We start from the raw sequence: 27,950 nt of genomic DNA, 5'->3' as shown, positions 1-27,950 counted from the left end.
TTTTTTTTTTTTATTTTTTTTTTTTATAATCCTTCTGTTGACAGCATAGGGTGGAACGTGAGTGGATTCTCCACTTGCTAGCTGAAGGAATGAAGGACAGATACAGCTATGAGATATACAGTTCTCAGAGAATTTTCCAAGTTCTTTTAGCGTTCTTCAGCTGTCCTCTTTCTGATGAATCAGCCAAGGTAAACTTCCGTGAAGCAGTTGTATATCTCATCCTTGAAAATTACAATTTATTCATAGCATTTTGTACTTGTCTTAATATACTAACTACTGCTTCACTGATTATATCCAGTACCATGATCTCTGCCATGTAGAAATAACCCACTGAAATAATTAATACACCCACATGCTTTGCTCAAAATTATCACATTTCAAATATATTTGAATGTTGAAGTGAATGCCTGCATATGCTATCCTTATAGGCATTTTTGCACTACCACATTAACAGAAGGGTGTAGTTTATACTTCAATTTGTATTAATCTGTCATTAATTGATTGTTTTATTTTAGAATCAAATTCTGGATATTCTGACAAATGCTGCACAGGTAACTAAAGCTGCTTATGAACTTATCAGAGATCACGGGATTTTAGGCTGGATACTGAGCATTCTTCAGCAAAGGTATTTTGACATACAGTTTGTAAGTTGTGTAAGGCATTCATAAATTTAGGAATATTCTAAAGTGAGTTAGTCTTTAGTATTTGCTATGTGGGAGACGCATTTGTGAAACGTTTTGATGAAATTTTCTAATATGTTAATGTGTTTGTTTGGGAAATTCATTTATATTCCTTTTATCTAGTTGCTTTACTAAAGTTGTAAATGTGAGTTCATCCTGCATATAAGTTATTCAGGGCTGTGTAACACTGAAAACTGTTGACCACAGTAAAGTAGCCAGCAGTAAGTAATCCATACCATGATTTTTATTTAAAAAATATAAGTTTATGTTTATACCATAAACTCTATATATTGCTGCTCAAACAGTGTAAATCACTATATTAATCAGTGAAGCTACAAATTACAAGTACCGGTATTACAATTTTTAAAGAAAGAATTCATTTTTAAGTAAAAGCAGGGATCCACTGTGATAACATCCTACACAATTTTAAAACTTCAAACACCTATTTAAATCATAAACTGCAATCTTGCTATGTGCATGATACCACTGGGGGAGCAGATTGTTTTGCCTAATGGGTAGTGGAGGATTTCGTAAAGACAAACATGAGCTGCTAACTCAATTACTATACCACTTAGAGAGAGAGAGAGAGAGAGAGAGGTGACTAAAAGCCATACCCAGGCATATTTACCCAGACACACATACCAATAAAACCAGCATACAAGTTTTATGTTCAGTGCTTGCTTACAGAGTTATACAGTAAACTCTACACTAATAATGCTTCATATTATGAAACAGTGATGAAGTACAGCACAGATTTCTAGTCCATTGCATTCTGTCTGAAAACCGATGCATCGTCAATTAAAAAAGACATTTACTTGTAATGTGATCCACAAATATAAGTATAAATAATAAATGACTCTTGAGAGTTTAATTTCATTGATTACAACACAAGTGACAACTGTGTGTTTATCATGTCCGAAAACAAACTTTTCAATCATAAAAAGCATAGGAGGAGGTAACAAAATATTTCCAAATTAATAAAATATGTGAAAATAACATAGTGTAGTTTAAATAGTGAAGTTCATTTTTTTAGTTAGTCATCTTAGCATTTAGTTTCCCCATTAGAGATAGAGAATGTGACCTAGAAAAAGCAATCGCGTGCTGCTTTTAGCTAAGGTAAACAACAACAACAACATTTATTTATATAGCACATTTTCATACAAACAGTAGCTCAAAGTGCTTTACATATTAAAGAATAGAAAAATGAAAGACACAATTATAAAACGAAATAAATCAACATTAATTAACATCGAATAAGAGTAAGGTTCAATGGCCAGGGGGGACAGAAAAAACAAAAAAACTCCAGACGGCTGGAGAAAAAAATAAAATCTGTAGGGATTCCAGACCATGAAACCGCCCAGTCCCCTCTGGTAAACACCTAGCCTATTAAATGGGCACAGCTTGAATGGAGTAGAGTGGCAATACTTATTGACCTCTAAGTGAGAGTATGCTAAGGTAACATGCTTAAAATGCCCAACTGTTTTACAGCCAACTGTTACAGTATCTGTAATACTTTACTATGCAAAAACGTTTTATCATATTATTGGCATTGTTGCGCACCACAACGTGCACTTTTTAGAATGGCCCAAGTGAAAGCACTTCCTGAAATGCATCTGCTATTGTGTGGCCAGTAACAGGTGCTTTGCATGCACCATAACCTGCTGGAGAGCAAAATTCTCATCTATCCACTGGGCAGTTAAGGTAATGATAGACATTGGACAAACACCGCAGCCCCAAATATCAGTGGCAAAGCCCCACTTGCATCCTTGGTATGACAATCTAATCTCTGTGACGTGGGCACAACTTGGAATTTTGTTTTTGGGTTCGAAAACATTCAGGAGGCACCAAAATCCTACATTATCAACAAACGATATTTGTTGATAGTCAAGAACAATATACGAGCAAGCACAGAAGCAATTTCGCTGTGCTCATTCTTATGTTTACTTTCACAATTGCCAGGCTTTATTTTTTATAGTGAATTCTAAGAAATACTTCTACATCACAGCCTTTTTTTTTTTTTTTTGCTTCTTAAAATTCACACAATCAGACATGCGTGTGAATAGTATAGGTTTTAGGCATTTTGGTGCATCAGTCATTTTATTGATTTTAAATTGCATATTACTGGCATTCATTAATGCATTTGAAGGTGGGATAGTTTTCATAAGTTATTTTTTAAGACAATGGGAAGAAGTCCAATAAAATCATCATGAAAGCATAGAAGACTCTTCAGTTTATCCACATCTCCCTAATATTAACAACTACTTGATCACCTGGGGCCTCATGCATAAACGGTGCGTACGCACAGAAATGTTGCGTAAGAACTTTTCCACGTTCATATCGTGATGTATAAAACCTACACTTGGCGTAAAGCCACGCACTTTTCCACGGTACCTCATACCATGTCGTACGCAAGTTCTCCACTCGGTTTTGCAGACTGGTGGCACCCAGCGTCAAAGCAGTGCTACTGTTACTGTGTGGTTTATCTTTATTTCTTAGATCCACATTCCTGCCGCGGCTTTATAAATACACTGAAACTAACTGCATATTGTTTATTAGTGTAATGCATCTGATTGTAATTAACTTGTAACAATATCCAGGTCCAGGGAATAGCCATAGTATTCCAAATACCATAACTACTTTAACGTTGTTACTCTTACTGCACCTTTTTTTTTTTCTTCTTTCAGCTGCTTCCAATAAGGGTTGCCACAGCGGATCATCTTTTTCCATATTACTCTCACTGCACCACTCAGAGTATTTATATCACTGTATCTGAGTGGGGAATCACAGCAGCAGCTGATTGGAAAGAGAAATATCAGTATACAGCATCAAGCCCACCTTGATGCCTCAGCCACGGCAAAACGTTTCAAAGCCTTTCCTGTACAGACCTCGCGGTTCAGAAACAGTCAATCAGTCCATCAAGTGTTCCTTGTAGAACTGTTTGTACTTATAAGTACAATTACCCCACTGTAAACTTGCACTACAGTTATAATATTGCACAACCTGCGGCACTTTATAAAGTGCGAATTTACATATGATGACGATATCATTTTTAAGATGAAATGCAGCAAAATATGTTGATTATATTATATAGATATAACTTTAACTTCATTTAAATAATCTGTATTGTTAATAATTAAACACGTGAGGACACGGTTCTGCAGCGCTAGCTAGTTCACGGATTGATCCTACCTTGTGCTGTATTCTTTCTGGGGCTGACGCGACACTGGAAGGATAGATGGATAGAATAATTAAACTTGTACTACAACCATATTTCAGTATTCCTTAAAAGTTTTCAAGAATTGTCGTTGTAAGCTTACAGATGGTTTAATGTATATTACAGAGCTGACTGTGTGGTGATTGGGTATTTGGAGAAAGAAAAGTAAGGACAGGAATTGGAGATTAGTATGTTTGAAAGAGACAGTACTGCAACAATAATTTCATCGAAGGTTGCGCACAATCACGCACCGTATTCCCCTGTTTAATAACATGCTTTAACTCCTATCATCATGAAAAAGATATCACGTATACATCTCAGTATTTTAATCATTCAGAGAGCTGTAATATCACAAATGTAATGGATTCTGTGTCCTATCGGAGAAAGAGAAAGCGGAAGCAAATAGTGATTCACACACACAGAGCAAAAGATCCAATTCAAAATATAGCATTTAACGTGCTACTTTAATTACGATGTGATTTGAGAAACTGGTCAATTAAACGATTTTAAGATGTTTATGATGTTCTACTTTAATGACAAAATAAACTAAGTAATTAAAGTGGAAATTTTGAGATTGAAGTTGACATTTCGTGCTTTTTTCCTACAGTGTGCCTTTTTTTTCTCTATACCCTAATAAGCTTTCATATGACACTCAGACAGTGGGCTACAACTCGCCTTTTCACGGCGACTTTGATATGTGACAACTTCTTTTTTATTGTGGGCATTGTGCAACTATGTCAGGCGATCAGCTTCCTTTTGTTGTTTATACCACTATTTAAACCAACAAATAGCACGTTTTTCCTCGCCTCCACTTGGTATTCGCTGAAATTCCTCCATTTTCCCTCTTGCTTTTTCCATGGTCTTTTCACAAAAGGCTGAGCTTAAGGGCGATTTATATTGATTTGCATAATATTCATAGAGGCATATTCTGGGAGGGGTTGGGGGCGAGACAGAAGGCGCGTGCACGAGCATTATTTTTCACGCTGACTGGGATTTATGGAGTGGAAGAACGTGGAAGTTAGAATATGCACATATTCCTGCATCTAGATTTTTCTGTGCATAAGCACATTTCGGCTTTTGTTATTACGTCATGTTATAGTGCAAATTCTACGCACGGCGTTATGCATGAGGCCTCTGGTGTCAGCAACAGATGGAACTATACTTTGAGTGCATCATTTTGACAAAATTTTGAGGATATTTAAAATTTACCTTAAAAACAGCAAAAAATTAACTGAAGCATATAGGTAATTTAAGTTTGTTTTGCATATGGAGAGATCTCCTAAAGCAACATTCTTTTTAGTTGGTGGTATTTTAATTGTAATTTATATATTGACTTTCAAATTGATCTGTTTGCTTTTTTTACTAGCTTTTTAAAAAATGTTTTATAATTAAATTGCCAGCATTCATTAAATGTAGCCGAAGCTACAAAAATTGCACATTGAGCACAACTCAGTAGCGAAAAACTATTGTTGTGTGAAAAGTGGCAGTGTTGTACTTCCATATATGGTTGTCCCTTTTTGGTATTTTTGTTATGATTTAAATGATTTAAAAAATGTGTTGTCTGTTCATTCAGGTTACATTTCTGTAATAATAGCATCATGCCTTCACTGCAGGTCTGAGGTTATACATTGTGCAAAATATGCAGAGACAGGGGATATTGGGAAGAGGACAAATACCTTTTCACAGAACTGTATATTTTGGCACATGGGCTGTTGTGGTGCTGTCCATGTTGTGCATGAAACATGAAATTAGCATAACTTATATTTGACCATGATTTTGATGTATTTGTTATCTTGCCAAAATGTTAATTTTATTGTATCAATGGTCTGTTTTTAATTTTTATTAATTTCAAGATATTTAGAAGACAAGTCACTTTCAAAAATCATAACCCTGGTGCATTCTCTTTGGATAACAAACTTGTCAAATAAGGAGAAGGAAGAAGATTGTAGACTTGACCCAAGATCAAAAAAGTTTCTTCCCTTATCTATGGTCAATGAGTTTTGGAATCTTTTAACTATTATCTTACGGCATATTCGGTAAGATCTTTCTGCCTTTGCTAATAAATTTCACTATATCATCAGTGGATGCCTTCATTTTAATAGATGTGTTATTCATCTGAATCCAATTTAATGATGACATTTATGCACTTATGATTTGAGGCAAATATGCTGGAATTTAAACATTAATATTGCAGTTTTTTTTAACTTGCATTGTCTGTCATTGTGAGCTTGACCAACTAATTTAAAGATCCTGCTACACCTCTAAAAATGTACATGCATTAAAGCACCCTGCAAATGTTGTTCACTGTAGAAAGGAGACATATTTTTTCTTTTTACTAATTACAGATGAAAAAATATTTTATTTTGTATTCTCTCTTTTAGCACTTTTTTTTTTTTTTTTTTAACAGTTGTTTGCTGTGTTTAACAGTCTACACCAGTCTAACTACTGTAATTTATTATTGAAACATATTTGTTTTTTTTACATAAAACTTAGTCTAGTAAAAGAAAATGTAACAACAAATGCTTAATTTAAAGAGGATATGTCATTAATGCCATGTAGTGTTCTGACTATATGAGCATAGAATATAAAAATGAGGGATCAAAATGATCCGTGCCTCTATTGTTGAGGCGGCTGACCGGAGTAATAATGGCCGTAAGGTGGTCGGTGCCTGTCGTGGCGGCAATCCCTGAACCCGTTGTTGGACACTAGCGGTGAGGGATGCCGTCAAGCTGAAGAAGGACTCCTACAGGACCCATTTGTCCTGTGGGACTCTGGAGGCAGCTAATGGGTACCGGCAGGCCAAGCGGAATGCAGCCTCGGTGGTTGCGGAGGCAAAAACTTGGGCATTGGAGGAGTTTGGGGAAGTCATGAAGAACAACTTTCAGACGGCTTCGATGGAGATTCTGGTTCACCATCCAGCGTCTCAGGAGGGATAAGCAGTGCAGTGTCAACACTGTATATGGTGGGGATGGTGTGCTGCTGACTTCGACTTGGGACATTGTGGATTGGTGGGGGTGTACTTCGAATACCTCTTCAATCCCACTAACATACCTTCCAATGAGGAAGCAGAGCCTGGGGACTCGGAGGTGGGCTCCCCCATCTCTGGGACTGAGGTCACCGAAGTGATCAAAAAACTCCTGGGTGGCAGGGCCCTGGGGGTGGATAAGATACACCCGGAGTTCCTGAAGACTCTGAAACTTGTAGGACTGTCTTGGTTGGCACACCTCTGCAACATTGCATGGACATCGGGGACAGTACCTCTGGATTGGCAGACCGGGGTGGTGATCCCCCTCTTTAAAAAGGGGGACCGGAGGGTGTGTTCCAACTACAGAAGGATCACACTCCTCAGCCTCCCTGGAAAAGTCTATTCGGGGGTCCTGGAGAGGAGGGTCCGTCGGATAGTCGAACCTCGGATTCAGGAGGAACAGTGTGGTTTTCGTCCTGGTCGTGGAATAGTGGACCAGCTGTACACCCTTAACAGGGTCCTGGAGGGTGCATGGGAGTTTGCCCAACCAGTCTACATGGGTTTTGTTGACTTGGAAAAGGCATTCAACCGTGTCCCTCGGGGAATCCTGTGGGGTTTCTCCGGGAGAATGAGGTACTGGACCCCTAAAAAGGACTGTTCAGTCCCTGTACAACCGGTGTCAGAGCTTGGTCCGCATTGCTGGCAGTAAGTCGAGCCCGTTTCCAGTGAGAGTTGTACTCCGCCAAGGCTGCCCTTTGTCACCAATTCTGTTCATAACTTTTATGGACAGAATTTCTAGGCGCAGCCAGGGCTTTGAGAGGGTCCGGTTTGGTGGACTCAGGATTGGGTCACTGCTTTTTGCAGATGATGTTGTCCTGTTTGCTTCATCAGGCCGTGATCTTCAACTCTCTCTGGATCGTTTCGCAGCTGAGTGTGAAGCAGCTGGGATGGGAATCAGCACCTGCAAATTCGAGACCATGGTCCTCAGCCGGAAAAAGGTGGAGTGCCCTCTCAGGGTTGGGAGTGAGATCCTGCCCCAAGTGGAGGAGTTCAAGTATCTTGGGGTCTTGTTCACGAGTGAGGGAAGAATGGAGCGTGAGATCGACAGGCGGATTGGTGCGGCATCCGCAGTGATGCGGGCTCTGCATCGGTCTGTCATGGTGAAAAGGGAGCTGAGCCGTAAGGCAAAGCCCTCGATTTACCAGTCGATCTATGTTCCTACCCTCACCTATGGTCATGAGCTATGGGTAATGACAGAAAGAACGAGATCGTGAATACAACCGGCTGAAATTAGTTTGCTCCGCAGGGTGTCTGGGCTTTCCCTTAAAGATAGGGTGAGAAGGTCAGTCATCCGGGAGGGGCTCAGGGTAGAGCCGCTGCTCCTTCGCATCGAGAAGAGTCAGATGAGGTGGCTCGGGCATCTCATCAGGATGCCTCCCTGGTGAGGTGTTCCGGGCACGTCCAACCGGGAGGAGGCCCTGAGAAAGACCCAGGACACGCTGGAGGGACTATGTCTCCCGGCTGGCCTGGGAACGCCTCGGGATTCCCCCGGAAGAGGTAGAAGTAGTGGCCGAGGAGAGGGAATTCTAGGCATCTCTGCTCAAGCTGCTGCCCCCATGACCCGATCTCGGATAAGCAGAATGGGAAGAGGATGGATGGATAAATGGATGGATTAAAATGAACTGTATGTGCATATAATGCTATTTACATTTAATATGTGTGCTTTTCTTTTCAGAAAAAGCCTTGAACTGTCAAAGATATGCCTGTTGTTTAAGACCATCAAGTCAGTTTTAAAGCATCGCACGTCAATTCTCAGAAGTTATCAGGAAAACAAAAATATTGTTTTAACAGAGAAAGCATTGTCATGCACTGAAGCCCTTATCTTGTTGTATAAATGGAGTTTTGTAACCAAAAATGATCACTTACGGGCTGAAGTGCAAGATGTCGCTCAGAAGCACAATGTAAAAGAAATCCTGAGTAAGTATATAACTTGTCTTTCTGGCTTCTTTTCAGAATGTCTTTAAAGTTTATGACCCTTACTTCAGAGCATGCAACATATATATAAATGAGTATTTTTATTTTGGCTATTTTTATGCATGTAGTGCAATCTATATTTTAAAAGTAAAATGCTCTGAAAGTATAAACATGCAGTCTATACTCACCAGCCACTTTATTAGGTGCACCTTGCTAGTACCTGGTTGGGCCCCATTTTGCCTTCAGAACTGCCGGTAGTTTCTTGTGGCATTGATTCAACAAAGAAACATTCCTCAGGGATTTTGGTCCATATTAACATGCTAGCTTTACGTAGTTGCTGCAGATTTGTAGGCTGCACATACATGATGCAATCTCCAATTCCACCACATCCCAAAGGTCCTGTATAGGATTGAATTCTGAGGACTGTGGAGGACATTTAAGTATAGTGAACTCATTGTGTACAAGAAACTAGTTTGTGTTGATTTGATCTTTGTGACATGACGTGTTATCCAGCTGGAAGTAGCCATCTGAAGATGGTTACACTTTAGTCATGAAGGCATGGACATGGTCATCAACAATAATTATGTAGGCTGTGGCATTTAAACAGTGCTGATTTGGTACTAGGGGGCACAAAGTGTGCCAAGAAAATTTCCCCTACACCATTCCACCAACAGCAGCTTAAACTGTTGATACAAAGCAGGATTGATCTATGCTTTCATGTAGTTAATGCCTACTTGGATCCTACTATCCAAATATTACAGCAGAAATTGAGACTTATCAAACCAGGTAACATTTTACCAATCTTCAGTTGTCCAATTTTGGTGAGCCTGTGTGAATTATACCCTCAGTTTTCTGTTCTTAACTGATAGGAGTGGCACTTGGTATGATCTCTGCTGCTGTAGTCCATCTGCTTCAAGGTTTGACATGTTGTGCATTCAGAGATGCTCTTCTGCATACCTTATTTGTAATGAGTTGTTATTTGAGTTATTGTTGCCTTTCTATCAGCTCCAACCAATCTGGCAATTCTCCTCTGACCTCTGGCATCAACAAGGCATTTTCACCAAGAGAACTGCCGCTAACTGGATATTTTCCATTTCTCAGACCATTATCTGTAAGCCCTAGAGATGGTTGTGTGGGAGATTGCCAGTAGATTTCTGAAATACTCAGAGCAACCTGTCTCGCACTAACAATCATGCCATGTTCAAAGTCACTTAAATAAACTTTGTTCACCATGCTGATGCTCAGTTTGAACAGCAGGTCGTCTTGACAATGTCTGCAAGCCTAAACGCATTGTGATTAGCTATAATTCCCATAACAAACAGTTGAACAGGTGTGCTCAATATAATGAGTGGTGGGTGTGTAATCTAAAACATTCTGGAAATTATTGTGTAAAAGGGAAAAAAAACTATTAACATGTTGATTGCTGCTGAGTTTTAAAACAGTAAACAGTGTTTTAATTATTACCTAACTAAAATACCTAGATTTAAAAGAAAATGTGTGTGTGTGTGTGTGTGTGTGTGTGTGTATATATATATATATATATATATATATATATATATATATATATATATATATATATATATATATATATATATATATATACAAACCAGATTCCAAAAAAGTTGGGACACTATACAAATCGTGAATAAAAACTGAATGCAATGATGTGGAGGTGCCAACTTCTAATATTTTATTCAGAATAGAACCTAAATCACGGAACAAAAGTTTAAACTGAGAAAATGTATCATTTTAAGGGAAAAATATATTGATTCAGAATTTCATGGTGTCAACAAATCCCAAAAAAGTTGGGACAAGGCCATTTTCACCACTGTGTGGCATCTCCCCTTCTTCCTACAACACTCAACAGACATCTGGGGACCAAGGAGACCAGTTTCTTAAGTTTAGAAATAGGAATGCTCTCCCATTCTTGTCTAATACAGGCCTCTAACTGTTCAATCGTCTTGGGCCTTCTTTGTTGCACCTTCCTCTTTATGATGCACCAAATGTTCTCTATAGGTGAAAGATCTGAACTGCAGACTGGCCATTTCAGTACCCGGATCCTTCTCCTACGCAGCCATGATGTTGTGATTGATGTAGAATGTGGTCTGGCATTATCTTGTTAAAAAATGCAGGGTCTTCCCTGAAAGAGATGACGTCTGGATGGGAGCATATGTTGTTCTAGAACCTGAATATATTTTTCTGCATTGATGGTGCCTTTCCAGACATGCAAGCTGCCCATGCCACACGCACTCATGCAACCCCATACCATCAGAGATGCAGGCTTCTGAACTGAGCGTTGATAACAACTTGGGTTGTCCTTGTCCTCTTTGGTCCGGATGACATGGTGTCCCAGATTTCCAAAAAGAACTTTGAATCGTGACTCGTCTGACCACAGAACAGTCTTCCATTTTGCCACACTCCATTTTAAATGATCCATGGCCCAGTGAAACGCCTGAGCTTGTGGATCTTGCTTAGAAATGGCTTCTTCTTTGCACTGTAGAGTTTCAGCTGGCAACGGCGGATGGCACGGTGGATTATGTTCACTGACAATGGTTTCTGGAAGTATTCCTGAGCCCATTCTGTGATTTCCTTTACAGTAGCATTCCTGTTTGTGGTGCAGTGTCGTTTAAGGGCCCGGAGATCACGGGCATCCAGTATGGTTTTACGGCCTTGACCCTTACGCACAGAGATTGTTCCAGATTCTCTGAATCTTCGGATGATGTTATGCACAGTTGATGATGATAGATGCAAAGTCTTTGCAATTTTTCGCTGGGTAACACCTTTCTGATATTGCTCCACTATCTTTCTGCGCAACATTGTGGGAACTGGTGATCCTCTACCCATCTTGGCTTCTGAGAGACACTGCCACTCTGAGAAGCTCTTTTTATACCCAATCATGTTGCCAATTGACCTAATTAGTGTTAATTGGTCTTCCAGCTCTTCGTTATGCTCAAATTTACTTTTTCCAGCCTCTTATTGCTACTTGTCCCAACTTTTTTGGGATTTGTTGACACCGTGAAATTTTGAATCAACATATTTAAAATGATACATGTACTCAGATTAAACGTTTGATCTGTCATCTACGTTCTATTACAAATAAAATATTGACATTTGCCATCTCCACATCATTGCATTCAGTTTTTATTCACAATTTGTTTAGTGTCCCAACTTTTTTGGAATCCGGTTTGTATATACACACATACATATATACACTATAACACACTTTAATCTGCTCATGAAACAATTACAGTGACTACAGTGAGCTACCTTTTATTTCAAGCAAATTTTTGTCTGTTCAGCTTTTCTTCTGGAATGGTAGTGAGGTAATTATAAAATCTGTTATGATTGCCTAGTTTTCTAGAAATTAACATAGCGATTGATGCAGGAAAATGCTACAATCATAATCACATTATTGTAATTTAAAGTATACAATTAAGACTTACAGAGAAGGTACTGCCAATTAAAAAAAAAAAAGTCCTCCTCCATTTGTATTATTGATACCATCTCTTACACTCCTATAATTTTTTTATTTTGGTCTCCCATGTTTTTTATGATGCAAGTAGTTTTACATTATTTTGTATGTAAGAAAGAACACAATAAACCAGAAGACTGCAAGTCACTTTACCCAGGTGCAATGCCATTTTGATTGAACTTGAAGAATTTATCTTTTTCTGAAAAATTTTAGATGTACATATAGTTAATTTGATAACCAATACCCGGAAATGTCATGAATAATGAGCCTAGGGAAAACAGGACAGGAAGCTTCTGTATGTTCGATCAGAGACTCTGTAAAAGAATACAACACTCAAAAATGATTATACTAATTATATACAGTATATACACTGTTTTATTATATACAGTATGTAATTTTTAACATCATATTTTTATGGAGAAAAGAGATTAGATTTATGGAGAATACAGTGATCCCTCGGTATATCGTGCGTCGACTTTCGCGGCTTCACTCCATCGTGGATTTTAAATGTAAGCATATCTAAATATATATCACAGATTTTTTTGCTGGTTCGCGGATTTCTGCGGACAATGGGTCTTTTAATTTATGGTACATGCTTCCTCAGTTTGTTTGCCCAGTTGATTTCATACAAGGGACGCTATTGGCGGATGGCTTAGAAGCTACCCAATCAGAGCATGTATTACGTATTAACTAAAACTCCTCAATGATATGATATGCTTCCCGCGCTGTGCTTGATTGTTTGCTTTTCTCTGTCTCTCTCTCACTCTCTTCTCTGCGCCTGACGGTGGGGGTGTGAGCAGAGGGGCTGTTTGACTAGAGGATAGGGACGCTCCTCTAAAAAATGCCGCTTTATCGCGGTGCTTCAGCATACTTAAAAGCCCAAAAGCACGTATTGATTTTTTGATTGTTTGCCTTTCTCTCGCTCTCCCTCTCTCTCTCTCTCTCGCTCTCTCTCTCTGACATTCTCTGCTCCTGACACGCATTCCTTTGAAGAGAAGATATATTTGCATTCTTTTAATTGTGAGAAAGAACTGTCATCACTGCCTTGTCATGGAGCACAGTTTAAACTTTTGACTAAAGGATGTTATTTCATGTCTAGAGGGCTCTAATAATGTTAACAGTGTGGGAGAGTTTATAAGGGCTTAAAATATATAAAAATAACCATACAAACATATGGTTTCTACTTCGCGGATTTTCATCTATCGCGGGGGGTTCTGGAACGCAACCCCCGCGATCGAGGAGGGATTACTGTAGATGACCCCTTTAATTTATTATTCAAGAGCCCTATCTTAAATTCAAAAGTGCAGTCATTTGCTGCTATCCAGTGTTGGACTCAATAGTTGCCCATTCTATCAAAAACTTTACTTTTATATTGCATCTGTATAAAATGTTTGATTAAAGTGACTTTTAAAACTTAAAAATGATACATAATTTTAGGAATGTTTGATGTTGGCTGATATATAAAGCATACACTGGTATTACATCAAGGTTAGCCTACTGCATTATGTATGTATTGGATAAAAAAAACAAAAAACAGAATGGACATAAGGTATGGGTTTTTTTTTTCATCACTGCATTCTATTAAACCAGGAAGCTAAACAATACTGTGCTCTGTACAAAGGTGTCCCATTTGCTTGCAAAGGTTTATTTGGGTTGACAATCAGGGAATCAGTTCTTTTTTTTATTAAAGTGCTTGATCAAGAGAACTGAATACAATAATAATTTTGTTTTAATTTCTGTGAAACATTCAACCCCATACATTGTCATCTGTTAGTAGAATGAGATGTATTGAAACACTTTTGTGAAACATTTATGGTGTACCTATAAAATAGTCGAATTAAGAAGCCAAGAGAAAGAGTGAACATTAAATCAGATCTAATAGTGCATTCAGAATTAGTACTTTACCATGTTATGTTAATTAACTCCAATGTTAACCTTTTCAATAGTGGTCATTTTCCCCTATTACCAATGTCTAGCTTAGCTACTCCTGTCCAGTGGTTTGTTTCTGAGCTGTTCCCTGGGCTGTATCTTCGGTAGATGGTTACCACAGTTTAATATTTTTATGTGCATATTTTCTTTACAAGCCCTAATTTTGTAACTAAACAACAATCATAAGACTGGGATAGCTGTTTGCATAACATGTAATATCCTCTGCAAAGGCAGGATGGAAGTTAAAATGTGCAATATATTTTCTTCCTTTTAAATGTATTCTACTTCTGATAATGTACATTTTATGTGGCATTGACTAAAGTTAAAATTTCATATATTTATATTATATACTTGAAAGAAAAATGGGGATATCCATATTTCAAGCTTACAAATAAACTAGTGATATCAATAGTTCTGTGTATGGGGTGTGCTTGTTCTCGCCGTGTGTGTATTTTCTCCAGATATTTCCTTACACATCTGATAGACATGTCAGATTGATTGACAAATCTAAACTGGCTTTGCTCACATTACTGTGGGTGGAGGTGTGAGTATGGCCTCTCTAATCCAACATTGTTTGTTGTCTTGGGTGCACTGCTCCAAGGATTGCCTCTGACTAAACTGGCCAGGAATTGTAAAATATCTTTGTGAGGGATGGGAAAAAATAGAATAAATCATATCTTCATCAGCTAGGTTTTCATGATAGATTCTTTTAGATATTCTATGAACTTAATAAACTTCCAATTATTGTCATAATATGTTATATAAAATTTTATATAAAATTTGTATAATATAGTAATTTTTTTTTTAGTAAAAGAAAATTTTCAAAAGAAAGCAGATGCAAATAATACTACAGAAGACACCACAGAGGAAACTGTACATATAGATTGTTTAAATGAATGTGAAGAAAACCTCAGAAGCATATTAACTAAATGGGAGCCCTGTATTTCACCATGTCATCCTTACAACTCTCCTGGTGAACTGTCTGACATACACAGACAACTTGATCATGCATGTGCATGTTTGATAGTGAAATGGGAACTGAAGTCCTTTGGTGGTTGCCAAACATGCCCAAATGATTTACTAATATTTTTAGAGTGGTTACAAAAAAAAATTTTAACTCACCATATTAATGAACTTCTTCAAGACAGCTTTGTGAAGCTCAGTTTTCTCCAGCTTTATCACAAAGTTAATGGTCTTACTGAAGCAGACGGCAGAAATACCATGGTTCTTCAGATATTTACTTCTGTAATGATACAGTTACTGGAGGCTCAGAATTCACTTGACATGAAAATTCACAATACTGTCATGAAGTTTTGCTTACAAGATGAGACTGAAGAAAACAACTTGAACAGAGGTAACTGTTTTAATTTCTTTACATGTCTATTCTTTCAGAACACCAGAGGTAAATGGTAAACATTACATGACATGTGTTTTCAGTGTCAGACCTTTCTTTACACAGCATATTGGTGCTTTGTTTAACTCTGCATTCATATTGTAACCTCAAGGAACTGAGTTTATATGTTTTCCATATATTTGTTTGTTTGAAACCAAGTCCTAAGACCATTCATGTTAGTTTAACTGGCAAAACTAAACAGAATTGGAATGCATGAGTAAGTGAGTATGTGTTTACTCATTCATTGTATGTATTTCCTGTCACACTGTTGGTTTGACAGGTTTTTACAATTTTAATACTATCATAATTTCAAGTCATCTATGAAGCTGTAATTGATCTATTTAGAAAATGAAGAATGAAGGAAAAGAGGAACCTCTTAATAGCAATAACCGTGTTAAGTTTATTTATCAAAGCTTTAACAATCATTTGGTATTCCTGTAGACAAACTCAGGAATGGCAAGTACTGTAGATATCACCCGCTGTTGCAGTATCTGGAGGACCATTGCCAGGAATATTGTTTTGTTTCGTTTCAGAATTGTTCACCGTTTTCTTCTTTTCATAATAAAGGTTTTCACAAGATGTACCCATTTATTTAGCATAGTTCATAACTTCCTTTCCACCAGAATTAACCAGAATGCCAGATTGAGATTTATATGTGTATAATGTGCTTCTTATAATTACTCTACTTGGTAGCTTATTCCATATGTCTACAGCATGCTTAATGAAGAAATACATTCTAACAGTTATTCAGAATTTAGTTTAGTCAACTACCATTTTTATGCTTATGCTGTTGATGAAGTACTGATTTGAAAGTCATAACCATCATCTGTAATACTTGCCGCTTTTCTAATTTTATATATTTTCTGTTGTAATTTTTGTTTGCTAAAGATAGCAAGATTTAGCTTACAAAAATTACAAGAGAAAATATATAAAGATAGCAAGATTTGGAGTTGGTGTCGCCCGTTACGGGAGATGGACATCTGAAGCGGAGCTCCGTTAGCAGCGGCTTTATTTTTTTCACTTATTTGTTATTATTTTGAGGTATCCTGTATTTACCTGACCCGAGGGGTTTCCACTACAATATATAAAGATGAGTAACAAGAAAAGGGGTCAGAAAGAACTGGAAAAGAAACTTAAAGCTACATTCAAGACTAGACAGACATCAAGCCCAAGCCCAAGCCCAAGTGCGAGGTACGACTTTTCAGAGACTGACCTGCAGGCAAGCGAATGCACAGACTTCCCAGGACCCCGCTCCACTGCAAATTCTCCAGTCGAGAGCGAAAATGGGAGCGAAGGTGCAAGTGATGCAGGTTATGAGAGCTCGCCGATTCCAGTAGATCACATGAAGCCAGAAATGGCCTTGCCATCCGTGCTTTCATTCATTCCTGGCGAGCCTGAAACATCAGGTATAACCGGGATTGCCACTCCACCTGCGGAGCACGAAAGCCGAAACGATTTCTCCGAACTGAAGGAAATGATCACATCAGCCACGGCCATAAGTGAGCTTAAGAAAGACATTCAGAAAAATATGAAGAAAGATATTAAAGAAGTGGAAATTGTCTATACAATCGTTTTGACGCGGCCTTTAAAGGTATGCTGGGGAAAATTGAGGAACACATCCAAGAAAATACGTCTAAACTGAAGAAACTTGCTGATCAGTTGGATGACGTTAAGCAGACATTCACAGCCTGAATTGAAACGGCGGAACAACTGGCATCTAACGGCGATGGAAAAGCTACAGCTGCGAATTCTGAGTGCAATAAACTTGAAGATAGACTTGCTGCTCTGGAAGATGGATGCAGAAGGAATAATATTAGAATCGAAGGTTTACATGAGAACCGTGAAAGTCCAAACCCAGTGAAATTCGCAGTTGCACTTTTCTCTAAAATAACTGGAGAAGAATTTAAATCAGATACCGAGATAGCAGCAGCTTATCGCATACACGGATCTAATACCTTTAGACCTAGGTCTTTTATTGTCCGCTTCGAGAGATTATTATTTAAGATAGATGTGATGGCACGTCTCAGACACAAGCAAGAGATTATATTTGAAAATAACCACATTCGTATTTTCCCGGATTTCTCTCCGGCAACAGCTGATAAACGTGCAGGCTTCTACAACATTAAACACCGGTTACGGCAAGCCAATATCAAATACAGCCCTTTTGTATCCTGCCAAACTGAAAGTGGAATTGCAAGGTCAATTCTATGTCTTCGCCAGCAAGGAAGAAGCAGAAAAGGAATTTAAGGAAGCTGATTCCGACACTTTTTTAAAACACAATAGTGAGCCATATCCTGGAATGGCAAGTACTGTAGATATCACCTGCTGTCTGATCCACTTGTAATGATACGGGTATTATAATTATACATTATTTTCATTACTCGGACGCTTTCTGTTTTACTTACAGTTATAGACGTGTGTATGGAAGAAATACATTTTTTTTTTACTGCCCTAAAGGAGACTGTTCAACATCATACCCTTGGTTTATTGTTACTGTTATTATTGCATTTGGATTTACTATGCTTATTCTGGACCACTTTTTAACACCATTCCCTGGGTTTTTATTATTTTAATACTTTAAGATTGCTGAAGATTATATTTTATGCTTATAGTTTGTTAATGATTATATTTAGGTATACAGTAATCCCTCCTCGATTGAGGGGGTTGCGTTCCAGAACCCCCCGCGATAGGTGAAAATCCGCGAAGTAGAAACCATATGTTTGTATGGTTATTTTTATATATTTTAAGCCCTTATAAACTCCCACACTGTTAACATTATTAGAGCCCTCTAGACATGAAATAACACCCTTTAGTCAAACGTTTAAACTGTGCTCCATTACAAGACAGAGATGACAGTTCTTTAAAGGAGCGCCGTCAGGAGCAGAAAATGTCAGAGAGAGAGAGCTCGCAAAGAAAAGCAAACAATCAAAAAATCAATACATGCTTTTAAGTATACAGAAGCACCGCGATAAAGCGGCATTTTGTAGAAGAGCGTCCGTGTCCTCTGTGCAAACAGCCCCTCTGCTCACACCCCCTCCATCAGGCAGAGAGAGCGAGAAAGATAGAGAGAAGCAAACAAGCGCCACGTGGGAAGCATATCTTATAGCATTGAGGAGTTTTAGTTAATATGTAATACATGCTGTGATTGGGTAGCTTTTAAGCCAACCGCCAATAGCATCCCTTGTATGAAGTCAACTGGGCAATCAAACTGAGGAAGCATGTAACCTAAATTAAAAGACCCATTGTCTGCAGAAAGCGACAAACCAGCGAAAAATCCATGATATATATTTAGATATGCTTACATTTAAAATCTGCGATAGAGTGAAACCACGAAAGTCAAAGCGCGATATAGCAAGGGATTACTGTATAGTATTTAGACTATATTAGCAATAGATAGCTCTACTTTTTAATCCTAAAATGCCGCTGTGTGGGGGCTTGTTTTGCTTTGGATGTGCCCTGTCTCTAGGTATGTCAGAGGACCGGGACTCTGTGAAGTGGGGTCCAGCCTCACGTGGGGGGATAAGGGAGGAAGAGAAAGAGAGCAAGCTATATCTAATCTATCCTTTTAACCCTTATAATTACAACTATCAACATAATAGGCTGCATGGCAATAGCTTGTGGGGAAATTGGAAATTAAGGTTAAAGCTGTCTCACTTCCAGTTAAGACTATAAAATGACATCAAAAACTCAGAATCAATGTCTCCATGATTGGACAGTTAACTATGTGAACTGGAATGTTAAAGGCCTGAATCACGAATTAAAGAGAAAGAAAGTATTCTCTCACCTAACAGGTTTAAAAGCTAAAATAGTTTTTATAGGCGAGGATCAGAGCAAGGATCAGTTCCGGCTGCAAAAAGACTGGACTGGCCAAATGTTCCATTCTAGCTTTACAAAGAAAACTAGAGGAGTGGGAATTTTCATACATAGAACAGTCTAATTTGTAGCATCAGATGTAGTACCTGATCCTGATGGAAGATATATGATTGTCATGGACAACTTATTTAATTGTAAAGTGATTTTGATAAATGTTTATGCACCTAATATTAATGATAAGGAATTCATGCAAAACACTTATAAAATTATAATGGCTGGGGACTTGTGTTTTAAACCCACTTTTAGGTAGGACTCCTGTCACAGGGGGATAACATCTAACACAGCTAAGACAATTACACAGTTTGTAACTGACCACAATTTATCAGACCCCTGGAGGTTTCTAAACCCAAACTCAAGAACATATTCTTTCTACTCACCAGTACATCATTGCTACTCAAGAATTGATTATTTCTTTATAGATAATAATTTATTGCCTACGATTAAATCTTGCAAGTACAACGCTATTGTTATCTCCAACCATGCACCTCTGATCTTGGAGCTAAAGTCATTATGCCCAACACTCTCACCTCGCAGATGGCATCTTAACCCGCTTCTATTACCAGACGAGAACTGTACAGAATTCATATCCAAACAAATCAGTTTCTTCCTACAGACAAATACATCCTCAGAGGTTCTGCAGGAATACTCTGGGAAACTCTAAGGCCTTCTTAAGAGGACAGATTATTTCATATCTTTCCCACAGAATAAGTTAGAAGCCAAGAAAGTATCAGAGCTAAGAGGCAAAATTACTAAAATAGATGAAGAACATGCCAGGCACCTAAGCGAGGCTCTACATAGGAAAAGTCAGGCTCTGCATTTAGAACTCAACCTCCTGACAACTAAAGAAACTGAACAACTAATTTATAAATCAGACATCATTACTATGAACACGAGAGAAAGCTAATAAGCTTTTAGCTCAACAAATCCATAAGCAAGAAGTTTGCAATACAATCCCAGCAATCAACAACACAAACGGAGATGAAATCATTGACCATAAAAACATAATGTACACATTTAGAGACTACTATAAATCCTTATATTCTACTGAGTTTAAAGAAGACAACACACAATCTAATGCATTTCTGGATACATTACAGATACCACAAATAGACACTTTTAGTGCGGAGAAACTCAATAAACCTTTGGCGCTATCAGAAATACTAGATGCTATAAAGTCACTTCAAGGCAGGAAACCCTGTTGAATTTTATAAGAAGTTCTCCACTCAGCTAGCTCCCCTTTTATTAGCAACATTTAAAGAAACTAGAGACCATCAAATTGTACCTCAAACTTTTCGCCAAGCATTAATCACCATCTTTCCTAAACAAAATAAGGACTTATTACAATGTGCATCATACAGACCAATTTCACTTTTGAATAATGATGTTAAAATACTCTCAAAAATCATAGCTAGAAGGATGGAGAAAGTGCTGCCTTCAGTAATATCACAAGATCAAACTGGATTTATCAAGGGTCGACACTTATCTTCAAATCTTCGACGCCTGTTTAATGTAATATACTCACCAGTAAAGTCAAACACCCCAGAAATATTATTATCATTGGATGCAGATAAAGCATTTGACATGATTGAATGGAAATACCTTTTCACTACATTAGAGAAATTTGGGTTTGGCCCGAACATTTGTGCATGGATCAAACTACTGTATACCAATCCAGAAGCTTCAGTTTGTATTAACAACATTTGTTCAGACTACTTTAAACTAGAACGTGGTACCAGACAAGGATGCCCTTGTCACCACTGCTATTTGCAATCACCATTGAACCACTGGTGGTTCACTGTCGAAACACTTATCAGATAAAGAGGATTATCAGAGAAGGACTGGAACAGAAAATTTCTCTATATGCAGATGATATGGTACTGTATATATCAGACCCACAAAATTCTGTGCCTGCAGTCTTAACAGCACTCACAGAATTTCAAAAGATCTCTGGTCTCAGAATTAATTTGAATAAAAGTGTACTCTTTCCAGTGAATTCTCAAGCATATAATATTAGATTGGACACCCTACCTTTTATCATTGCAGATCAGCTTAAATACCTAAGGGTAAACATCACAAGTAAACACAAAGCTCTTTATCAACAAAATTTTGACATCTGTATGGAAAAAATTAAGCAAGACTTGCATAGATGGTCAACCCTTCATCTCACTCTAGCTGGAAGAATTAACATTGTTAAGATGAATATTCTTCCTAAGCTTCTTTTTTATTTCAAAACATTCCAATATACATCAATAAATCATTTTTTAAGCAATTAGATTCAACAATAACCTCATTTATTTGGAACTCAAAACATCCACATATCCAAAGAGCGACCCTACAAAGACCTAAGGCAGAAGGTGGCATGGCTCTACCTAACTTTCAGTTTTATTACTGGGCAGCAAACATACAAGCTATAAAAACCTGGACACAAACAGATGAACATACACAGGCTTGGTCCGCAATAGAAGTAAAATCCTGCAGTACTTCTTTATATTCCCTGCTCTGTGCCCCAACAAATGTAAGTTATCGCCATTAGTGCTTCACTCACTCAGAATATGGAACCAATGTAGAAAGCATTTTAAGATGGAGAAGCTTTTATCTGTGGCACCTCTGCAAGAGAACCACCTCTTTCAACCCTCGCAAACATATGCAGTTTTTAATATCTGGAAAAGATTTGGGATTAATTGCTTAGAGATCTTTATATAGACAACATCTTTGCATCCTATGAACAATTACATTCCAAATTTAACTTTCCAGCTACACATTTCTTTCACTATCTTCAAATTAGGAACTTTGTTAAACAGAACCTGCCATTTTCCTCATCTTGCACCCTCCTCCATGCTGGAAAAAATATTGCTCAGTTTCGAGGACTTGGACACCATCTCTGCAATATATAAAATTATTTTACAGTCCCTCCCTTTCAAAGATCCAAGAGGACAATGGAAAAATAGATCTTTTAATCAATATATCAGAAAAGGAGTGGAAGGTAGCAGAGAATTCACTCGAGCTCCATATGCGCAAAGCATGGAATTATTCAACTCAAAATTATATATCGAGCACATCTGTCTCACTTAAAACTGTCCAAAATGTTCCCAGGTCAATATCCAACCTGCGGACGCTGCAATCAAGTCCCAGCCTCACTGGGTCACATGTTTTGGGGCTGCAGCAAATGAAAATCATTTTGGACCAACATTTTTAAGTGCCTTTCAGACAGCCTTGTTGTCACAATCCCTCCTAACCCATTAACAGCTGTGTTTGGTGTTCTTCCAGATGGGCTTAAAGTGGAGAAGGACAAACAAACTGATTGCATTCACTACACTGTTGGTAGACTTATTTTGCTAAACTGGAAGAATCCTAACTTTCCTCTTTTAAGTCAGTGGGAAACCAATGTTTTATACTATTTGAAATTGGAAAAAATCAAATTCTCAGTTAGAGGATCGGTACAGAATTTTTTCAAAACCTGCCAGGATCTAATCAATAATATTTTAGAATAAGCTCTTAAAGCACCGAGGAAGCAATTCTTTCCGCATTTCTTTTTCTTCTCCATTCATCTCTATTGCCCTTTTAAACTAATCAATGTAGGTACGTTTACAAGCTTTAAGTTTTACTCCGTTGGCCATGCTCCCTTTCTTAGGGTTGGGGGTTAAGTTGTTTTCATCCTGTTTTTTTTGTAAAAATTGATTTATTTGTATGGAATGACTACAATAAAATAAAAAATAAAAATAGCAAGATTTATTTCATACAGTCTTTCTTCATAGCAAATAGATATGAAATAAGTAATATGTATAGTAACTGTTTTTTGGACTGATACGTCTGTACTGTAATTTGGATATCAAAACTGTATACAATATTCCAGATGTGGCCTCAAAAATGATGTATGATATGAAGTTTGTTAGTACAAACGCATACTTGCCAAGGCATGCAGTTAGAATTGCCAAAACGACATACTTCATGTGCAAACATGAGTTTGTGTAACTTGTTTTGAAGGCAAACTAATGTTCTTGAACTTAACCGCTAGAATGTGACAAACACAGTAAAAGCACAAACTGTACTGTATGTTATATTTTTGAATGGCTAAGATTTATTGACTACAAGTAATGTCAGTCCACTTATTCTTGTATTTCTGGATGTACAAAGGCAGTAATAAAGTTTGTCCCTCGAGTATGATATTTAGAAAAGTTTTGAAATACTGGATTAATGTAAAACTGACAAGAAAAAACGAGGGGCAGATTGGGACAATTAAAGCAATTGGAGTCTGCAATTTAACATTTTAATGAATTTCACATATCTGTTAAGTATTACTCTTTAGTACATGATGCAAATATAATTCCTACATTCAAAAATGTAACAAACCTAATAGAGCAATTATCCGATAAATCAGAAGACATGTTATTACAAAACAGCTTTAAACAGTTTATTTAAATGAAAATATCCTGAATTATCTTGAATTAACTAATTCAACATTGCTGGTACTGTAATGTTTTGAATATTTATTTTTAGTATTGTTTTTAATCAGTATTTTTTAGTTACAGGAAAGAATGTCAAAGAACAAATTTAGAATGAGAATATAAAAAAAAAAGCAGGTAGTTATAGGGAGTTATATTTTGATATTTATGAATGCAAGTACAACTTTACTTAATGGATATACCACTATTAAAAAAAATATATAAATACAATTACAAAAGAGGTGCAATATTGTTGACTTGAATAATGTAAGGGGGATTTCAGTTTTTGCTGTGGTATGAAATAGGTGTAAGTATTGTCAGTCAGTCATTTTCCAACCGACTATTAGGACACAGGGTCATGGGGGTCTGCTGGAGCTAATCTCAGCCAGCACAGGGCGGAAGGCAGGAACAAATCCCCGGGCAGGGTGCCAGCCCACCGCAGGGCACGCGCGCACACACACACACACACACACACACACACACACACCCCAAGCACACACTAGGGACAATTTAAGATCACCAATCCACCTAGCCTGACTGGACTGTGGGAGAAAACCCGGAGCACCCGGAGGAAACCCATGCAGACACAGGGAGAACATGGGGTGATGGTCCACCTTTCAGTGCAACAATGACCCGAGGCATACAGCCAAAACAATGCTGGAGTGGCTTTGGGATTAATTTCTGTCTGTGTTTGGGTAGCCCAGCCAAAGCTCAGACTTAAGCCCACAGACCATGTTTGGAGAGACCCAAAGATGGCAGTTAACATACAGTATGCTTCCCATCCAGTTTAGCAAAGATTTATAGGATCTGCCAGGAAAAATAGTTTAAACTGCTCAAATCCAGGTATGCAAATCTTGTAACCTTGCCCAAAAAGATATGAAGTTGTAATTTCTGCTGAAGGGGCAGAGTATTGAATTCAATACTTTTACTTATTACTTTTAATAAATTTGCGAACCCTTCCGAAAAACACATTTTCACTTTGTCATTATGGGTTAATGAGGGTGGATTGATGGGTAAATGCTGGTTGGAGTCATTTGGTGAGACGACTTGAAATGCAGTAGGACAAATCAATCTTGGTACAGCAAGTGCAAATGCGTACTAAGAATTGCTTTTGAATCAGTCTTTTCCTGCCGCCTTCAGATTTCAATGGTTAAATTGACAAGAGAGAGTTGGAGAGACCGCATAATCTGCATCTTCTAGCTTTCATGTGAGATCCTTTTATTAGGAGGACTCTTACCGCTGCAAGAACCACGGTGAAGCAGATTGCCAACTGGATCCTGCGTTGTGGTTCCATCTAGAAACTTTGCAAGCAATTATGTAATGGTCTTCTGCAAGTGAAATTAAGCAATTTTGCTTTGAAGGTTGTACCGTATATAAACCTGTTACAAATTTTGACAGAAGTGCGAAATTAAGTGGATGTTAAATGTACAGATGTGCTTAAAGTGCAATTTTAAGAATGTATTATTGACATATTCTGCATTCACATTGGAAAGAACTACTGTATCTAGGAAAACTTTTTCTATGCAATGTTGTTATTTAATTTTTGTTGTGAAAGGTTTTCTGCTAAATGTGAGTTGATTTTTTTCTGATATATTTATGTTTTTTTTTGTAGATGGATACTTGACACTGCTTTCATTATACATTCATGTTATGTGGTTTGCAGCAAAACATCATGACATCTTCCTGAACTATATTACATTATTAATGGAAGCAGCTGAAAAGATCCCTAAAAAGAAGAAAGATAAAACACCTGGGGATTTCTTCACAGTCTGTAAAGAGTTGTCTTCAGTTCTGAACAAATGCTAAATGGAATGAAACATATGACTTAATGTGTAACTGTAAATTATTTAAATTCTGTGGACATCTATCAGCTTTGCTACAGTACATTAACTGTGACTTCCAGTATGTATTTGCACAGGTTAATATTTATCTTTCTGTCAGTGTGAAATCTGAAGTAGTATTGCAGATGTTATAAGCAATCAACAAACAACCCTAGGGAAACAACAATAAATAAAGCCTGATCTGTATACTGTAAAATCATGAAGCAGCTCCTATTTTTTATTACTGTCATTTAGATTAGCTGGCCTAAGGGACTAAATTATTAGAATTCACACAATGAAAGCCAATTAGTTACATTATTAAAGAGATTCTAATACACAAGAATCAGTCTGTTAGCTAGATTTTCTAATCATATATTACACAGTCCCACTCCATATGCTTTATAATTACAGTTTTATAACAGTGTAATATTATCTTCTCATTGGATCAAAATAGTTGATGCCGAAGAAAACTAGAAAAGGTACAGAAACCTGAATAAACCTCAGATTGAGAGAGGATTTTGTACACACACACGTACTTCAAATAGGAACTTAGCACCCAGAGAAAACAGCTCATCAAGAGAAGTTTTGTTGATGGCTTTCAAACTTACTGCAAGTCTTTATAAGAAACATTCCCAATAATTTTAGGTGAAAGCTGTAGGTAGGAACTTCATCCATGGGAAAATGTTCATTGACATAATGTAAATAACTTAAGAAGTACAAAAAAATTGTCATTTTAAAATGCTAAAAAGTAATTGAAAAAATAAATTTGTTATGTTTAATTACTGCCTTGAACTCACTTACTAACACCAAACATCAGAGAAAACCTAGAAGTAGTTTTATTTTTTTTTATGTAATCACTGTTTGAGTAAAGTTTGGCTTTTAGCATATGCATCTGTTTCTTTGACTGCATTTGACCAGACTTCCAAAGCTTTTTCCCTTAATTTGTAAGTGCTGTAGTGCTGATTGGTGAGTAATAAAATGGTTGTTTATAAATTTGCAAGAAGTGAAACTCGGCAGCTTCAGTGAAAAAAAAAAATTCATTGCTTAGTATAGATACTAAATATCTTTGGTTGTTTCAAAAAGGTATTCTGTATTATTTTTATATTGAAAAGTATAAAATGTAACTATGACAAGTGGTAACTCATTATCTTTTAATTAAACTTGCACTAAAAACCATAAATAAAGTCTTTCTGTCTTTTATGGAAGTAGTGATAATATCAGCCAATCTGTTAAATACTCTGTGTAATGTTCCTATCAGAATAAAATGTGCTTCTCATTTGTTCTAATCAATGGCATGTAAAAATCCACATTCCAGTGTAACTTGCTCATAGCCATTTGCAAAAGTTAGAACTTGTACAAACTTTCCACTAGAGGTGATGCTCAGTGCCAAAGAACAGATAGTTGATCATCTTTACAGTACAGCTAAGAAGATTGCACAATATTGTATAGAAAACATAGACAGTTTGTCTCAGAGTTTAAGCTGTGTCCCCATCTAATTGAACACATACTTAACAAAATATTTTTTCATTTTAGCTTTCACTTAGAAAATTGCAGCAGTGATATCATAGTGACTTATAAGTAAAAAGGTGCACCTTTTGTATCATAAAGCACCAATATAATTTTGTCAACTGAACTGTTCAACTTTTTCAAACACATGGAACTAACTAATTTGAAAGGAAAAAAAAACTGAAGTGGGTACAACAGCAGTGGCTTATGCAAAGCTGCTATTTATCTTCCAAAAAGAAGATGTAGCTTACATTTTGTTTACTGAAGGTATTGGCTAATTTACATTTTAATCATCCATCCATCCATTTTCCAACCCGCTGAATCCGAACACAGGATCACAGGGGTCTGCTGGAGCCAATCTCAGCCAACACAGGGCACAAGGCAGGAACCCATCCTGGGCAGGGTGCCAACCCACCGCAGGACACACACAAACACACCTACACACCAAGCACACACTAGGGCCAATTTAGAATCGCCATTTGAAAGTTTTATTTAAAAAATGTAAAAGTTATATAAAGTTATTAGGCATTCAAACTGCTCCAACAATTTAAGAAATAACATATAGTAAGTCAACCACAGATGCTTGGATGTGCTGCTCTTTTCTCACCTTGCAGTTTAATGATACAATGATAGATGCATGACAGACACTCTGAATGTTTAGTTTCCGAGCATGTTTGGCTCT

The 27,950-nt window shown here is 37.3% G+C and overlaps 1 protein-coding gene across 1 annotated transcript in view; it reads left to right on the top strand.

Annotated features, from left to right (window-relative positions):
- The window catches only part of urb1 (URB1 ribosome biogenesis homolog), a 323,342-nt gene extending 296,409 nt beyond the window's left edge, over window positions 1-26,933 (top strand). Inside the window, exons 34-39 of the mRNA XM_039744916.1 lie at window positions 45-188; window positions 516-625; window positions 5,748-5,930; window positions 8,595-8,836; window positions 15,043-15,588; window positions 25,555-26,933. Coding sequence (XP_039600850.1) covers window positions 45-188; window positions 516-625; window positions 5,748-5,930; window positions 8,595-8,836; window positions 15,043-15,588; window positions 25,555-25,748 — 1,419 coding nt within the window. The 3' untranslated portion in view covers window positions 25,749-26,933. The remainder of the gene's footprint in view (window positions 1-44; window positions 189-515; window positions 626-5,747; window positions 5,931-8,594; window positions 8,837-15,042; window positions 15,589-25,554) is intronic.
- Window positions 26,934-27,950: the final 1,017 nt, after the last annotated feature.

Source organism: Polypterus senegalus, chromosome 2 (genome assembly GCF_016835505.1).
Source record: "Polypterus senegalus isolate Bchr_013 chromosome 2, ASM1683550v1, whole genome shotgun sequence".
NCBI classification, from domain to species: Eukaryota; Metazoa; Chordata; class Cladistia; order Polypteriformes; family Polypteridae; genus Polypterus; species Polypterus senegalus.
Note: the sequence above shows the minus strand (reverse complement) of the source record. Positions and strands in the feature narration are given on the sequence as shown.